Source organism: Rousettus aegyptiacus, unplaced genomic scaffold (genome assembly GCF_014176215.1).
Source record: "Rousettus aegyptiacus isolate mRouAeg1 unplaced genomic scaffold, mRouAeg1.p scaffold_m13_p_3, whole genome shotgun sequence".
Taxonomy (NCBI): Eukaryota; Metazoa; Chordata; class Mammalia; order Chiroptera; family Pteropodidae; genus Rousettus; species Rousettus aegyptiacus.
The window spans coordinates 138,902,298-138,921,149 of record NW_023416306.1 but is presented as its reverse complement, the minus strand read 5'-3'; the positions used below and the strand labels follow the sequence as shown (position 1 = coordinate 138,921,149).

The window sequence follows — 18,852 nt, the reverse complement described above, 5'->3', positions numbered from 1 at the left end:
TATTAGACATCCACCAAAGACCCATTCTGCCTTTATTATATGTAGACTATTCTACATGGTATATGTTTTGTAGAAATCTATTGAATGAATGTGACTTACCAGTACTTAATAGTTTTTGCCATATACTTCCTGTGATCGAATATGTGGTAGTAGTCACAGTTTGTTTATGGTTGTGAAAGAAATAGTTTATGTCTTATTATTTTTTTAAGAATCCCACTAGGAGAATTGGCCAGAGTAAAATTTGCCTTCCTTATTTATCAAATTTAGCTTTTTAGCTACCTGACCAGCTCCTAGGTTTTTTTTCCTTCCTTATCTTTTCATTCTTTTCACTTTTCAAAAGCAAAAAGTGAAAGCATGGGTCCATTCCCATTTGCATGACAGCACACTTGAGTGAATATTATATCCTTGTACAATATATGTTCAGCTGTGTTTGGGAGCCAATTAGATTAAAGTTCTTATTGCTGAGCATCAGGGAGTTTTCACACAGTTCTCTTATCCTTTACTTGGGATATGCTCCTGGGTACATGAAAGTTCCCTACTGAGGTAACCTTCTGTTCTGGTTATAGGAAAGAAAAAACAGAATGCCTAGGTTACATCCAAAAGCCACCCTGTAGCGCCCAAAGCTGGTGTGTGCGTGTGCGCACATGCACACAATTTCTAGTTTCTCTTACACAATTAAGTATAGATTCTTAAGGTCCTCCATATTTTGACCCATTCCTTATCTGTAATGTACAAGCCAAGCCCAAATATGCCACAGCCCTTGGTTAGGTTGAAATGCCTCAGCCACTGCTCCTTGCTGAAGGGGTAGTCCTTTAGGCAGATGTGATTTGCCCCACCCAGATAGATGCACCTTCCTGTCCTCAATATCCTACCCCCAATACACACACAGTCTCTTGCTTCCAGCCCCTTCCTGTTGAACCCAAGGGCAGCCAGCTTGTATGATGTTGCTTGACTGGTACCAATGAGCTGGGTCTCGATTCAATTCCTGACTTTGGGAAAATGATCTCATTCTCTTGAATGAGGCAGTTAGCAGTGAGAGCTGAACTTGGAAGAATGCCATTAGATGTAGAAGAGGCCATGTGCAACCTACAGAGCAGAGGGAAAGAACACCAGCCAGGGCAGTGAAGAATGAAATAGGCTAGTGGAGAGTAGCTGAATCGTGGAGTCCCAAATCAAAGAGACACATCGCTGCCTTTTAGATTCCTTTCATCTGTGGATACTTCAGAGTCCCATCTTTATGAGGTGGGGTCAGTTCTTTCTGCTCTGACATTTTTGATTTTCTTATTTCTTGTGTCTGGAGGAATTTTTTTTTGGCCTCTTTTAAGAATTAGGGAATTGTGAATTTAAAAGGTGATAATTGCAAAACAATTATAATTTATGTTCATTTTTTTTTTTTCTGGTAATAAGAATCCCAATCTAGTCTGACGTCAAAACTTCAACAACTTATTTTCTTTAAAGTTTCTTCCCTCCACCCCGCCTTTCCCCTGCTTCACCTCCTTCACCTATCCTGCAGGCCGGGAAATCCACCAGGGTGAATGGGGTGTGTTCTGTCCCTTATTATTGCTCTGCCTTGCTCTAGTAGTGGGATCAGAGAAGGAGGGACAACGTAAGGGAGCACGAAAAGGCTTATTAACCTGGCACAGATATAATCTGGAGTGAGTGACCTCAGAGGTGTGACCAATGTCAAATGCCAGCTCTTTCCCCACCATGGAGCGCTTTACCTGCCCATTCCTCCAGTGGGGACTTGGGCTACAGTTCCCTTGACTTGGGCCATGCCTCCTGTGTCTGGTGGCTTTACAACTGCCCCCTCAGCTCTTAGCTTCTAGTAGTTTTCTCTCTGTTGTAGTTATTATAGTCATCTTGCTTCTCCAGACTGGCATCTTGACACCGGATTCATACTGTACCACAAGAAATATGCATTTTTCCTTGCTGCCATCAAGGAGGGTGCAGCTCTCAGATCTGGCTCCTGCATACCTCACTGATGTCATTTTTCCCTATTCTCTTAGTCTACTACACCTGAGCCATGCTGGGCTTATTTTTTCCTCAAACATATTAAGCTCAGGCCTTCGAAGTAGCTGTAAGCTTCCTCCTGGGAAGATTGCTCAGATCCTCTCTCCCCACATATTCTGCTGGCTCCTTCATTTTGAACTGAGCTTAAATGTTGCCTCTCACAGAGCCCTTTCCTGATCATCCATTCTAAGGCAGCAACATACTTACCATCACATCAACTTTGTTTTAATTCTCTGCACGGCATTTGCTACCATCTGATATTTCTTTTCTAATTATGTAACTGGTCTGTCAAATGGAAAAGTGTTATAATTTTTGGTTGTTTTTCAAAAACTATCTCCATTCCCTGTCAAACCTCTCTTTTTCCTCTGGTTAGAAAGCTTCCTTGATGATATAACATTTCCATAATATTTCAGTTGCTTGGTTGTTAAAAGCGTGTTTCCTGTTCATGTAAAAATATCAACCTCATATTTTCTTCCAGCCCTTTCTCTCCCTTGGCACAGGCTAACCCTGTGGCTCTTGGGGAAAGGATGGTGTGGGGCTCCTGTCCTCATGTCCTGCCCTCTTGCACTGCCACTCTCCCTTATCCCTCTGGTGTTGGAGAGGGGAGGAAGGAGACAGAAAAGATATTACATTCTGTGACCTACACACAGCAAATTGACTATACTCTCCTTGATTGATTTCTTTCTTCGCATACTTGCTCATGTTACTGGTAAGTGGGTTGCTATTCTTTTGAATGTTATTGCTTCTCTATTTAACACTGACTGGCCTTGAGTTTGAAGAGTGGGGCCGGAATTCAAATGATGGTTCTTTCCTGAGGGTCATCTTTTGGGTCTTTGGATGGCTTTTCAGGATGTCTTCACAATTACTCTTTCTACAATTTTTGTGTTACTTTAATGATGACCATTTCCTATTTTCTTAGTTTTCAATGTATTCATTGCTATTTTTTCCCCACATACCCCAACAGATTAATCAAATGCCTAGCAATTTTGCCAAATGCTTCAACACATAAGAAAACCTGTCAGTTCCTTGTTTCTCCTTGAAGCCCCATCTTTATGATCTAAAGAGAGAATTTAAATTATTAGTAGACCTCAACAAAGATTTTAACATCACCCAAAATATTTTTTCTCAATAATTGGGATGTCTCTTTTAAAAAATATTCAATTCTTATATGGAATTGGGTCTTTTTCTAGAATAATTATTCTAACATTGATGTGTCCATCGATTTTTGTGCCTCAAACAGACTTAGAATTATTGTAGCTTTATAAAATGTTTTCAAATCTCATAAGACTAATTTATTTTCGCCTTTCTTTGTTTTCAGATATTTATTTGATATTTTCATGTATTTTTAAGGTGACTCTTAACATAATTTTGTACAAAATCTCATTGGGATTTTGGTTATAATAGTGGTAATATACATCAACTTGGGAGTAAATGACATCTCTTTAAACTTCGATCAAGGAAAATCTTTTATTTAGGTCTTTTATTTTTTCAGTGAGGTTGTATAATTTTTTTCATATTGGTAGCACACATTCTTTGTTGAAATTTCCAGGTATTCATTTTAATCTGGTTCTAGTCATGGGATTAATTGTGAAATTACTTATGATAATAAAGAGATTGACCCCGGGATGGCTGTATAGCTGCACCTCATTGGAATATGGAATATGGCTCAGGAACTGGAAGCACCCAGCTCTAGCTGCATGGATAGTTTTCTGGTCATTACACCAAATGCAGAAGTTTGTTGATCCTCTGCCATTAGGGTAATAAAGCATCTTCCTGTCTAGTTCTGTGTTCCTGCGGTTGAACCACCTAGCCATCTACTCGTTAATCTTTTCTTATTCTCACTGCTTTGGTTTACTCAAAAGCAATTTGACTTCCCTTCACCATGGCCCAACTGAGCCTTTCCTCATAGCTACTCTCACATTATGAATTCAGATTCAGTTCCCTTTACAACCCTTTGGGCTTGTGGGTAGTAATGGCTCCTGGCTGTTGCTGGCCACACAGTACTGCACCTTCCCTTGTTAGTTTCCTTCAGCCCTGGCCACACCATTGCACATAGTCCAGTGCATCTCAATGTGCTGCATGGCTGGACTGGCACCTGCCCCACACCTGGCTTCTGAAGGTGAGAGTCCTGGTAACGTTGGAGGTGAAAAGTGGAATCTCATTACTGTTCTTCTAGCTTGTGGCCCCCTCTGAGAAACAGAATGGAGCTAGTCCAAAAGAACTGGAAGGAAATGGGTTCTTTTTAAATGATAAACTTTTACTTAAAAAATTACAAACTTTCTAATAACTGAACAAAAATTTTTAAGCTGTACAGTTTAAAGATTAAGCACAAAAGAGTGTAAAATTAAAAGATTAACCAAATGCTAAAACAGATACCTACGCACTCACTATGGATCCTAAAGACCACATGTAGAAGTACTGAGAATGATACTCAGCACTAGCTGAATAGCCCCTTCAGTGCTCCCAGACTTGTATATCTGCAAAAATTTGCTCTTTTCAAAATGTCTTCTAAGCCAATGGAGTTACTGGACTCTCAGTTAAGAGTCATAGAGGCACGTTCTCTGATGTTTCAGGGTCTAAAGAGGTTGGCCTAAGAGGACATGAACAGATACAAATAACAGCCCAGCAGTGAATATATTAAACTTTTGATGATTATTGATTTTTAATAATTTTCCATTCTTGTTTAAGATTAGAAGCAGACTTATTCAGTACTACAGGCCACAGAAGCATAGCAAAATACAGCACTTCTAAACCATTCGCTATATGATTTGCTAGTTTGAGTGATCTTTAATGCAAATCTAAATATGTCCCTCTCTTAAAACTCTTCAGTGAGTTCTGCTTCCATCTACAGCGATCAGTTAGCAGGTGGTGAAATCAGTTTTGTGGGTTGCAACCAGCGTTAAAAACAAAACAGCAAAACAACAACAACAAAACAGAAGGGAAAGCATCCATGGATCTTTAGAATTGTTTTGTGAGCAAAACAGTTTGAAAAACTTAAGCTTATGGAATATGAAGTCTGAGCTCCTTAACCATGCATACAAGACCATCTATGATGTGAACCCTGACTAACCCCTTTCTAATTCTCAACACTGGCTTGCCCCATGTTCCACTAATTTAGAACTGCTGATGATTTCACTTTAAACACAGTTCTTTTTTTCTTTCTTTCATCTCTTTGCCTTCGCTCATGCTGAAACTTTTCCTTGGGCTGCCAATTCCATCTTTTTACGTGGACAGCTTCTACTCATCATGTGAGCTTCAGCTTAAGAAACATCTACTCCAGAAATCCTGCCTTGAACGCTTTGGGGCGGGCTGCGTGACCTTCTCTGACCTTTCGTAACATCCCACAGACTTCCGTTAACAGGGATACAATACCGTAATGATTTCTTTGAATGCAAGTATTATCTTACTCATCTTTGTATCTCCAAGGAGGAGCACAGCACCTGGACCATATTAGGCACTCATTCAATAAATATTTGTTCAAAGAATTAACAAGGGAAGGAAGGAAAAAAATCTGCTGTGTGGACAATATAAGTGCTATGCATATTCCTGCCGTCAGAGGGCGCCGAAGCACCTGGGCCACAGCGCAGGCGCGCTGAGAGGGCGGGCGGCGCGGCGGCGGCGGCGGCGGCGGCGGCGGCAGCAGCTGCGGCGTTGGGCCAGGCTGTGGCCGGGGGAAGTGAATGGTTTTACCCAGAGGGCTCTGCGCCGCGTTTCTCCGCTGGCACCGGCGCTGCTCCCTTCTCCTCCCCGGCCATGGCGTTCACTTTCGCGGCCTTCTGCTACATGCTGGCGCTGCTGCTTACCGCCGCCCTCATCTTCTTCGCTATCTGGCACGTGAGTAGCCGGCGCCGGGGGAGGGCGGGCGAGGCAGTGGCGTAGCCTCCTCTTGCTCCTGGCCCGCGGTCGGGGTGGCGACGGCCACGGAGGTCCGCGCCGGGGGACGGGGCGGGGCAGGGTCGGTGCTGGCCGCGCGGCGAGAGGTCAGCGCCCTCCGTCCGCCTGCCGGGGGCTGAGGGTCGCCGAGGAGCCGAGGCGTGCGGTGTCGGGATGGATGCGCTCTCTGTGCCCCGGCGGAGGCCGCGCCCGCCGCTGCCGCTTCCCCGCGGGGTGGGGCAGCCGAGGTCCTGACGGGCCCTGGGGGACAGCGCCTAGCTGGTGCGGACCGTGGCCCGGCACGCAGCCCCGCATCCGCGGGAGGATGTCAAGGCGCAGGGAGGCAGCTACGTACTTAGCGGAAATGAAGTTTTCCGAATTGTTATTTAATTCGAATTGCCTTCCTTTTCAGGTTTCCGCAGGGGTATAACCCAGATGAGATAGTTGTAACTTTAGACGAATTTCCAGCTACTTTCCCAGCACTAGTCGGGTGTTTTTCAAGTGGAATCACTTTATTTTCGGATTCTTGTAGACTTGTGAACTGTGATGCAGATTGGATTGGTTACTTTGTTGGCCGCAAATCCGAACTTTCCCTCTAAATCATACTTTGGTCTCTAGCGTTTCGCAAGAAACGGTCTTCCTAGCCACCTGTGTGTTTTTCAAATCCTCAGAAACCTGAGCTTCTCTGGGGCATTTTTTTTTTTTTTTCTTTTACTAACACCGTGCTGTACGTTAGAAGCACATCCTTTCCGGTCTTAGGAAGGAACAAGTAAATTCCCTGTGATACAGTTCTACAGGAGATTTTTAAGGAGTCCTGATAATCTAACACAAAATTAGAAGTAGCCTTCTGGAAATGAGCATTCATTAAAAATTTATCTTATATTTGCTTCTGCCTGCTCTCCGTCCCCTTATAGTCTAGTCATTTGAATGATTGGGCATGTTCACTCTCATGTAAATTTTAAGTCAGGTTTTATGCCCCTAAACAAGGATTTGTTAAGGCACATTGAGGGCCAGAGTCATTTAAAAGGCATCAGTGTCTTAAGCACAAAAAAAATCTTAACAGAAATCTGTAGAGTGGTATCACAAATCTGTTCCCTTTTGCTAAAGAGAGTGAGTATGTTTATAATTATTTAGAACACAACTGGTTTTGTAGTGGGGAATAGGCTCTTGAGCAATTGCTCCCTCAAAATGCTCATCAGTAGTAATCGATAACTTGAAGAGCATTTTAGGCTCTTCTATGGTGGAAGAACAATAAAAGATAATTTGAGGTGTATACTAGCTCCATCTTAGCCTCTGCTGAAACTGAAATGTGTGGTTCCCTTCCAGCTGTAGATGTGAACTTAAGTGGCTTTCTGCTTAATGGGTGCTGTTTATTTTCTGAGGTGGTGAGGCTTCTTAGAGCTGTGGATGGTCTTTTTACATTTTGAACCAGGTTGTGTTTAGTTTAAGGAAAATCTGAACTGCACTTTTAAAAAATGGGCAATTTAGTTTTAGCTTTGAAATGAATCTATTTGGGTGAGGTAGATAATTTTAAGTCCTATTAGAGAATTAAAAAAAAAAAAAAGTGTGCTCCATAGATTAGTGGATCTTTAGGGATTTCTTCCAGTTCAGAGGATTATGCATCCTTTGGGAACAAATTAAAAATTCTAAATAAGTAGTTTTAATTTTTCTGTCAACTAAATAACCTTTAGTTTATGTTTGTAGTTTTACTATCTGTCAGAACACTCATTTGGCAATTTCAAGCATAAATTAAAATCTTGTTAACATGAATTGTTGTATGGAGGATGTTTTTTATGCTCATGGTTACATCCATTAGTTTAGTCCTAATTCATGTGATTGATGCCCTGTGGAGAACAGAGTTGGAGCAAAGATTTATTTGAAAGCTAAAAATGCAGAAGTCATTCCCTAAAGATGTGCATCAAATTTGAAGGTTCCTGAATTGTGTAGTGTGGTGTCTTTAGGGATATATCTGTTTTATTTTTTTGTACTTCTGTGGAAAATTTTGTGCACATCTTTGTCCAGATGCATTGTTGCAAAAGATTTGAATACTGCTAGTTTAAGGATTTTTTCAGAAGAGTTTTCAAAACTACCTTACAGCACTCAAACAAACACATTCAGCAACGTACTCATTAAAAGATCCTTTGAAATCATCTGAAGAAAATGTCCAATCAAAAAAGGATTAGTTTTAAAACCTAAGTTCTGTGCTCTGTTATTAAATTGGATCTTGTTATAAGCAAGTAATTTGCAGTCATGGTACTTGTCTTGAACTTTATTACCCAAATGAGTTGGGAATATATTACAACTGATATCAGGTAATTGACTAATAATGTTAATAAGTAATCAGAAATTAGTATCTTCTAATTGTACATTTATATTTTTAACATTTCTTTGTGTCAGGGTTCATTAGTGAAGGAAAATGACTTTTGGTGAGTTCTCTGCTTTTTTAAAGCATAGAGCTATAGTTTTTTCTCTCTTTATATTCAGTAAATATCGTTTGAACACTTAAGTATGTGCCAGGCACTATTGTAGACCTGGCAGTGAACAGAGCAAAAATCTTTTGCCCTCATGGAGTTTACATTTTAATGTTTAATTATTTTCTTTCTGTTCCTATTTTAGTTAGGATTTTTGTTAGGTCCCGTGGGTAAATTTTATAAAATTCTAGAAATTAAGAAATTATCTTTCTACGAAGCTAAGAACTTTAACAGGGAAATAAACCAACATGTTAAAAGGTAGAAATATATGATTCCATTGGTTACTAGTAACACCCACTCGTGTAAAAATACTATTCATAACCCACCAGAGGGAGGGCAGATTGAGTACTAGTGGCAACAACTAAAATAGCTCCTCCATAAACTTGGTGCTTTTGGCTCTTATTTAACTTAATGCCACAAAGTGGTGCATTGCCCCTATTTTGATTTTTTAGTACATTTCAACTTTGAAGTTCTGTGTTTAGTGACCCTAAATGTTAAAGTAACATTTCTCCAGAGTCTGGACAAAAAGCATTTTTGCCAGATATGTTAAATGGATGCAATCTCTTATTCCTTATCACATTTATAACTGTTTCACTCATCAGGCTGTGAGAAGCTGGCCTTACTTGGGCTTACCCTTGTTCAGTCTTCAGCTTGGTGACCAGATGAAATTGACCCGCATGCAGTAGGAATATACATAGGACACGAAAGGAGGTCAGACTGATCACTTTTATAGTGGCCTTGAACAGAGCTCTGCTCTTGTTTACATGGTGCCTTTAAGTGAATTGGAAGAAGATGCCACTTGGGGTGCAAGAATCCTCCCTCCTGAAACTACCAGCCCTTGGGTACAGAGCCTGGTGCAGAGCCCATGCCAGGGTGCTTGGCAGCAAGAACATGGGCTGGCTAGAACCCCCCACTTGAGGCTTTTTGTCCTATGTAGAAACTGCCCCACTGTGGTGGTCCTGGCGAAGTTGAGTAATCCCTTATCTCTAGTGTTTCTCTATTCTGAGATCATTTCTTACGTTTCTAGATTGAAGCAGGATTTTGGAATGTATGTGTTTAGGCACAAATGGGAACAAATTGAAGCATGTGAGTCCATCTCTAAAGTCCCACGGAACACTGTGAAAAGGGAAGGGCATGCATAAATGCTTAAAAACACTTCACCCTGTGGGCACAGTCTGGTGGAGGGACACAAACCCGTACATAAATACTCCGCTCCATTGTGAGCAATGCCATATTGGCAGCATTATAAAGCCCTGTGTGTGGAGATTGGGCAGATAGGCACTTATTTCTGTTCAAAGGAGTGAGAGAAACCTACAGAGAGGAGTTGACGTCGGAAGAGGGTTTTTTTTTAAGATACAGAGGAATTTTGAGAAATAGTTGTGAGTGGGGAAAGATTTCAAGTTGAAAAAATAACTTGATAGCAGTATTGAAAAAGTTGAAAATTGAAGATATTTATCATAGTGGTATCATCATTTTAGTGACAATATAAAAGTGTTTTCAGTTCTTTAAATCTGTTTCTAGCACATATTAGCACATATTAAATTTAGATTGGTACTTGTAATGTTGGTACACTTTTGCTTTTGATTTATTAACTTCATTCAATTATTATTCGATGACGGGGTAGGTTTGTTGCTGCTTTTTATTAAAGTGAGAGGTCCTAACTATTTCAATTTTTTTAGATTATAGCATTTGATGAGCTGAAGACTGATTACAAGAATCCTATAGACCAGTGTAATACCCTGAATCCTGTAAGTTATATTGGATTTTCCTTTAGATTTTTAAACTGTTTTTACTTTTACCTTGATGTTTTGAAAATAGCCAATATTCTCAGTAGCATGATATATTTGTACTTTTCGAAGTAGGCAGAATTTAAAATAAATATTCTTTTTCCTGTCCTGCTTGACTGTTCTGACTATTATTAATCTGCCGGTGATCTTGTCAGCTGTCATACTAACAATCTTCCAATCTGCTTTTTACATTGTCGGCCAAAGACAGTTGAAAAAGTCAAAAAGATTAAAAGAGTCAAAATTGCATTAAAGGTGTGTACTGCTTTTTAGTTTAATGTTTTAATGCTACATTCATATCATGGGGAGGGTTAGGGCATTTGTATCTGTAAAATGTTCTGTTCACTGTGCTCGTTCATATGCCTGTTGAGGTTTATGATTTCATGAAATTTCATATTTTATGCAAATGTTTGCTTGCTGGCCCAGTCAAGTAGGGAAAGCTGTTAAATGCTTATGCATTAAAAAAATGTTATATCCATATATTAAATTATTTAGTGCATTGTTTGGCAGTTGGTTAACCTAAAGAGACTTTAATAGACAAGATTTATTCACCTGTTGTGACTTACTTTGAGATAGTCTGCAAGTGGAGCCTTTAGTACCCTATCTAAACTTCGGTTATGTCCATTCTGGAATTAATTCACTTTTTCAGCTGATGTTTTTTCAGAGCCTTCTAAGTTGGATAACTATTCTTAGGATCTGGAATCCTATGTAATGCTGTCATAATGCTGACCTCTGGACTTACATGCTCTCAGAATTCGGTAGATAACAATTTGCATACAAATGTCTACATAATTATTTCTAATATATATCCTCTCTAAATTTGTAAAACAGACTTGTCTTACATTGAGCTCTGATGGATTTAATTATAATGTGGCTCCATTGTGCTTAGGGATTCTATATATATTTTTGACTTCATTTAGTTTTCTCATTTAGAAAGATTCTCCTTTAGTCTGTAGGTTTGATTTTATGTAACTGGTAAGAAACTGGAAGGTTTTTTGTAAGAAAACAATGGATAGGTTTTCAGGAATTAATGTACAATAATTCATCGTTAAAAATAATGATGAGAACTTGTGTAGACTTTAATTGTCTAAAACCATAATGCACTAGCATGCTAGAGGGATTTTATTTGGAAAAGGGTCTATAAAGTTAGTTTGCTACTTTATTATTGTTTCCTAGATAAATACGAATGATAGAATAGATTTCTAGTTTGTCTTTAAAGCACAGTTACAGTAAGACTTGATGTAGGTCCATTAAAAGTATTAACTTACTAGCTGTTTCTCCACTGTTATGAAACAAAATATGATGAATCTCCCTTCTTGTTGGAAAGTAATAATGTTTATTGGAAAAAAACTTACTTTCGAAACTGTTACCAAGAAATTTACAAGCTGAAATTTCTTCTTTTGACATCTGTTTAATAATCGTATTCTATCTTCTTTGGCTTTTCATTACTACAAAAACCAAATGATGAGGATAATTTTAGCTAAAATCAGATGAGGGTTCCAGGCTCTGTGCTAAGCATCTTTATCTAGTTTTTTTTTTTTTTTTTTTTTGCATTCAGTTTTCATGACAATCCTGAGGTAGGTATAGTGTTATTTGCATGAATAGGAGCGATACTAAAGTACTTAGCCCAAAGTCACACAGCTAAAGTAGAGCTAGAATTTGAACCCAGGTAGCCTGATTTTTAAGCTAAAACTCTTTTAGTTTTCTAAGTTTACTATGAATTTAAGAAGGACTAATTTCATTCTAACATATAATGTGTGATTTCTGCCTTTTCTTAATGAAAAGAAATTCTCACTAAGAAGAGACATGCTTGGGACATCCTAATGCTACAGTAGGTTGGAAGTTTTTATACAATCATAAGTTATGTTTTGGATAGGGTGCTGATAATTGGCCTAATAGCAGTGCATCTGACAGTTTTTCCTATTAAAAATTTGTTTTGACAGTTCTGCCAAAGTATGGGGGAAGACAAATATTATTTTAAAAAAATATGAACTTTAACTAGAAATATTATGCTTTGCTTGTGTAAGTACTCATTTCAGCCGTATTTTTTCTGGATCTTAGTTTTTGTGTAAATGTTGATTCCTAAATGTAATAATTTTTGTACCACTTAAGGGGAAAAATTTCATTATTAATAAATCGGAATGATTGGAGAGGACTGGTTTTTATGAGAGGTATGTAATAAAAAGTTCTGGACCTTTTTTTTGAGAAGGGAGAGCGTGGTATTTCATATTAGAACTGGTGGTAGAGTTGTGGATTATCTTTATTTTCACTCTCATTAAAGTATATTGTTTAAGGCAATGGAGATCACGCTTTCAAATCATTCTCTCCCCATACCTCAACTTGTAAGTATAGGATGAAAATTTGGATAATAATTCATATTCTGGATATCAGTTGGCTTTCAGAGGGCTGAAATAGGCTTATTATTTTTTAAAGAAAAAGTCCATAATTTAAAATAGGATTGTGAACAGCAGCTCTAATGGAAATCCTAATGCCTATTTTTCTTGATTTTCCTGGTTGTAGTCACTGAGTTTTAGAGGTTTCCTAAGGACATTTTATTATTTAGTGTAGGTGTTTAACTGTGATGTTAAATAAATGTTGGCTTAAAGGTTCACGTTAGTTACAACTTTATATACATATGCAGAGTTTATCTTTTGTTAGTATAGTGCTTAAGTTTGTAGAAATATCTGGTTAGTGGTATAGATTAGTTGGTTTTACTGGGATTTCATTTAAAATAGTATTCATTAAGGACTTCTCTCTATACCTTTAAATTGGAAAAAGTAATTTGTGAGTTTTAGAAAATAGGCTTGAATATGGAGTGTAACTATAGTGTTTCTACAGCTATGATTTCCCCTCAGGAAAGATCTGATTATGTTGAGGATTCATGTAATTTTAGTTGGGCATGATGCAGACTTTTGAGAAACTGACTTAGCAGCTGTGACTTGTAGGAAGTCCTTTGGCTGCAACTTATAATGAAAGATGTTGTTATTTCTATTGAACAAAGGCATTAGGCTGAAATCTTAAGAATAAGAAAGATAATTTAAAATAAAGCATTAACTCCTAGTCATTTCATAAAAAGCATTTTGCTTAAATTAATTTTCCTCATTTAATACTTACTACCTACTATCAAAGGATTTATTTCGTTCTCGAGTTCTGAGCTTCTACAGATCTGCTCTATCTGTAGCATTTCATTGGGAAACCAGCTTAAAGAAACTGGAAGGCCATGTAAGAATGGAAGCTCAGGAACTGGGGAAAATTCCAATTTCATTGGTCAGAACTCAGTTTTTTTCCCTCCTACATTGCAGAAAGACATCGTTTGCATTTGTGCATATTAGCATTCTTTCCTCCCTGACTGTGCTGAGATTATTGGCTGTTGGCTCTCCATTGAAAAATTACTTTTGTGCTAAATGTGATGTGGGTTGCTAAATATTGTATATGTAGCATTCCTGGTTTATGTTAATGACTTAAAAACACTAGTGTGTAAACTTCTATAGGAGAGTGTTTTTGTGTGTGTGTGTGGATTTTTGTTATATCATGTTGCATGTGATCAGATATCTCATTTTTGTATTTTTACCATTGTTGAATGGTGGAAAGAAAAAAGTACTCCAATTGATTAGCAAAGAACTGTGTTTAACAGTCTGGGTGGTAACTTTGTGTAATATAATCTGTTGCTATAAGAATTTGAGTTTTAAGTTTTAAGTTTTATCTTAGTTCTTTTAGTGCAAGCTATATCCTCTGGCCAGTTTGCTTGTAATCTTGCTTTTGGTAAAAAGGTAAATACAGGAATAAAACTCAGTAGCATCTTCATCTTTGATTCTATGAAAACAGTGGTTTTTCACTATGGAAACTTGGTTGCCACCTGCTTTCCAAATTAGCATTTGACTTAATGCCCAGGCATTTTGATAACCAACTTGTATTTTTCTTCCAGCTTGTACTTCCAGAGTACCTCATCCATGCTTTCTTCTGTGTCATGTTTCTTTGTGCAGCAGAGTGGCTTACACTGGGTCTCAATATGCCCCTCTTGGCATATCATATTTGGAGGTAATATTTAGATATACTTCTAATATTTTTCTTCATTAAATTTTAATTGTACTATGGTTGACATGGTTTTCTTACATGTTAGTCACCGAAATGAAAACTGAAAATTAGTTGGCATTTATTTTAAAAATCAAGTGGATGAACAAATAACTGTTTTAATAACCTTTTATAGAGCTTACTCTTTAAAGAGGTTTTTTTTTTAAAAAATGAGGTATAACTTACATATAATAATGTGTATAAGTCTATAAAGTATACAGCTCAATGAATTTGTACATACATATCCACCCGTCAAATCACCACCCATATTGAGACATACAACAGTCTCTGCCCCGCAGAAGATTCCCTTGTGCCCCATCCCAGTCAGTTACCCCAGCACTTCTCAAGGAGAACCATTGACCTCTAAACACTTAGATTAATTTTGCCTGTCTTTGAACTTCATGTAAATCTATATGTATAATGTGTACCTAACTTCTTTCTCCATGTTTACTTTATGACTTTAAATTTGGCTACTTTAAAAGATATTTATATTTCATAACTCCTAAAAGTTCCATCTTATCTATATTGTTTTTTGTTTTAAATAGGCATGTAAAAATCTCATTGCCCTTGATTTTAGAATCTACCTACTGAGGAAGTGTTTAGGTGTATAAGTGGTATCACAACCATAGCTGACTCTGGAATAGTTAAAGAATGTATGTATAATTAGAGATAGAATGAGAAAAAACAAGGATAAAGCAAGTGTGTTAAAGGTGGAACATCTGGGTGAAGTATTCTTGTACCTTTTCTGTAAGTCTAAAATTATGTTAAAATAAAGTCTTATTTTCTTTTTATAGTTACTCCTGTTAGATTTCCGATAAAGTATAGAGATCAAATGCGACTTGTTTAGCTGTCCTGTTCTGCTCATTTAGGGGCTCTAATTTTAAAATTAAGATGATAAAAGGAAAGAATTCAGTCTGTAATTAAAAATATCATTTCCTATGTGGGCCACCTCTCATCGAATCAAATATTAGGAAAAAGCCCTCCTTCCCCTCCCGAAAGTTTGCTCACTTTCTGAGTGGCTAATAGACTGTTTTTATTACAGGTATATGAGTAGACCAGTGATGAGTGGACCAGGACTCTATGACCCTACAACCATCATGAATGCAGATATTTTAGCATATTGTCAGAAAGAAGGATGGTGCAAATTAGCTTTTTATCTTCTAGCATTTTTTTACTACCTATATGGGTAAGTTTAAAAAATAAAATTAAAATAATGATTTCACGAGCCACCTAAAAAGTTTGCAGGCATTATGGTCTTAACACTTTGGAATCCACTTGAAGAATAACTCAGTGTCTTGAACGGTGTGGTAACTGTTAACGACACAGTGCGCACTAGCGAATTCATGCACATTGACTAGGAATACACTGGTACTTATCAAAATATCCAACTAGCGTGCTGTCGGGGGCAGATAGTTTGGGCAAGGATTCTGCTTCCTAAATTTTCAGACTCATTCAGTGAGTGAAGAGCAGTCCTCATTCTTATGGCAGAGTGATGGCATTGGGAAGATGTGGCTTGGTGAATTTGCAAAGTTTGCTTACTTTAGTCTCAAGATTGTATTTAGTTTTTTCTTTATCATTTTTCACAAACTGTATGCTCTGCCCTTTATTTGCTGGTTTGCTTGATCCGAATGAGGTGAATGAAAGAAACAGGATGGTACAAGTATTGATTTTTCTCCTTTTCTACCATGATGAACTCATGTCATTCTTCTAGGCCAGAGTTTCTCAACCTCAGCAATGTTGACATTTTGGGCTAGATAAATCTTGTTGTAGGTAGCTGTCCTGTGCATTGCAAGATATTTAGAACAGCATCATCCATTGTATCTACCCACTAGATGCCTTCTCCTTGTTATAATAACCAAAAATGTCTCCTGTGGGGCAAAATTGGCCCTACTTGAGAACCTACTGCTCTAAGTGTACTGTAGGTGAGATAAAATGGCTGCTTATTAAAACTAAAAAACAACACTGTCAGGTGTGGAATTACAATTTTTCTTGAAGCTAAATAAATACACTTTTCTCATCTTTTATTGATATATATTCATCCAGAGAGAGCTTTCCACCTGATTTTTAAAATATGAAGGAAATTAACTATGAGAAATCATTATAATAATTAGCTTCCATTCCCTCTAGTTGTTGCTTGAAAACTTGCTAATTATTATATGGTAGGTTTATATTCATAGTTCTCTTTACATCATATAAATTTCCGTGGTAGAAAAGTATGTGTGAGGTGCTAGACTGGAATTTAGGAAAACATTTTTTATGCTTTTTGAGGTTATAACTGAATATGAGTATCCTTGAGTGTATCTACAGATGTCATCGATATATGAAGCAAAGATAGCGAATATGTTCTGAGCAGTGAAAATCCATGTGTCATTCTAATTCTTGTTTTCATTTTTAAGTTCCTGTAACACATGTCTGGAACAGTGCTGGCATATAGTAGACACTTAAAACATATTTGTTGACAGAAGAAAAAGATAAATGATTGGATAAATGGTAAATTTGGAGATGTGCTGTTGTGGGAAGATGTTCATCAGGAGATAGTGGCACTTAGGCATTCGTTTCTGTTTTAAATTGTCTATTGAGTTTTCTTACTTTCTTGCTTTGTATTTCCATGTAGAGATACGTTTTTAAACTACACCTTTCCCACATCTTTCTATAGAATTCTCTGGCATTCCTTAAGTCTAAATCAAATGGTTATTTTGCTTTTTTATTTTGCTTGTTTGTCTCCTTTTTTAACCCTATTGCTGTTGCCTAGAGATTTTCTCTAATGGGAAGGTTCCTTAGTTGACCATTGATTTCTGTAAAATGGGGATGATAATAATACTCATCTCCTAAGACTGCTGGGAGGATTCAGCGAGGTCATATATAAAAGATCTAACTGGGCCTGGCATGAAGTGAGTCCTTGGACATGCTTGCCCCTGTTATTAGACCCAACTCCAGAGCAGTGCACTGTTTTGGATTTTTCCTCTAGGCTCTGATCCCCTATTAAGCTTTCAGCTGTGCTGTTCTACTTGCTAAAATTGGAAGGAAATAGGGGACAAGTATAGCATTTGCACTGAGCCAAGTCCTGCCATAGGCAAAAGTCCATAAATGCAAATTAAAACCATACTGTGAACTTGTCACTGGTCTTTTTATTTTGTGTGATGATGTGATACTAGAAACTTACTTGCTTTATAAAGCAGACTCACCTTTTTGGTGCTCTTAGCTTTTATAATTAGGAATGTTTGAATTAACAACCTTTTTCTTCTTTTCAGCATGATCTATGTTTTGGTGAGTTCTTAGAACAACACACAGAAGAATTGGTCCAGTTAAGTGCATGCGAAAAGCCACCAAACGAAGAGATTCTATCCAGCAAGATCCTGTTTCCAAGAGTAGCCTATGGAATCTGATCAGTTACTTTAAAATTGACTCATTTTTTAAATGTTTCCACATTTTTTGCTTGTGGAAAGACTTTTCATATGTTATCCTTGGATAAAGAATTTAAATGGAATTATGTTTAAATTAATATAAAATGATTACCTCTGGTATTGACAGGTTTGAACTTGCACTCCTTAAGGAACAGCCATAGTCCCTTGAATGATTGCATTAATTATAGACTGTCCTTAGTCCATTGGAAGCTTTTGTGTATAGGAACTTGTAGGGCTCATTTTGGTTTTATTGAAATGCCATCTAATTATAAATTAGCTGTAGATATCGGTGCTTCTGATGAACTGAAAATATATATCTGATATGTGGGAAACTTCACGGGTTTCCTCATCTATCATGTAGGCGATTAAATATGGATACATTAAAAAATAAGAGTGGGATTTATCCTTTGACTTGAATATTATCCCTGTATATTGCATGAATGAGAGATTTCCCATATTTCCATCAGAGTAATATACTTGCTTTAATTCTTAAGCATAAGTGAACATGATATAAAAACATACTCAATTATGAAGAATGCATTTAAAGCTATTTTAAATGTGTTTTAATTTCTAAGACATTAAGAAATTGGTTATTCTACTTACTGTTCTAATCTGGTGGTAAAGGTATTCTTAAGAATTTGCAAGTACTTTAGATTTACAAAACCGAATGAGAGAAAATTGTATAACCATCCTGCTGTTCCTTTAGTGCAATACAATAAAACTCTGAATTTAAGACTTATTTTCAGTGCATTATTTTAAAGATTACAAATAACTATTTCATAAACTTGCTTAATCCATAATAAAGACATGTAACTGTCAATTTGGAAAAAATGTTAAAGTATTACATTGTTTTTTTTTTTTTAAATGCCATGTCTGGATTTAAAAAGGATTTTTAAATGGTTAAGCACATTGCATTCTATTGTCACTTGACAAAATTTATAACCATTGATGGTGCTGCATCATCATTTTTCTACCAATTTAAAAAATTATTGTGGCACTTAAAATGTTTTAATTTTTGTTCCTTTTTGAAACAGCAGGTGTAAGGTAAAATGACTTATGAATTTGAGTTTTTTGCTACTTCTTATAAGGCAGGTAAATTATGGCTTGCATGTTTTTATAAGCGTTTTTGTGCTTTATTTGGGATGGGGAAGTTAAGGCAATTGAAAATAGTGCAGATGGTTCAGAATTTCTTAAAGGACAAAGAAAACCAATATATAGAAATTCCACATAATGATCAAG

General features: G+C 37.2%; 1 protein-coding gene across 1 annotated transcript; it reads left to right on the top strand.

The window, feature by feature from the left end:
• The first annotated feature begins 5,636 nt into the window (after nucleotides 1-5,636).
• CNIH1 (cornichon family AMPA receptor auxiliary protein 1) lies at nucleotides 5,637-18,352 on the top strand. The gene is made up of 5 exons (XM_016132818.2): nucleotides 5,637-5,844; nucleotides 10,034-10,102; nucleotides 14,064-14,176; nucleotides 15,252-15,395; nucleotides 17,461-18,352. The coding sequence occupies exons 1-5, from the start codon at nucleotides 5,764-5,766 to the stop codon at nucleotides 17,486-17,488; spliced, it is 435 nt and encodes a 144-aa protein (XP_015988304.1). The 5' UTR covers nucleotides 5,637-5,763; the 3' UTR covers nucleotides 17,489-18,352.
• Nucleotides 18,353-18,852: the final 500 nt, after the last annotated feature.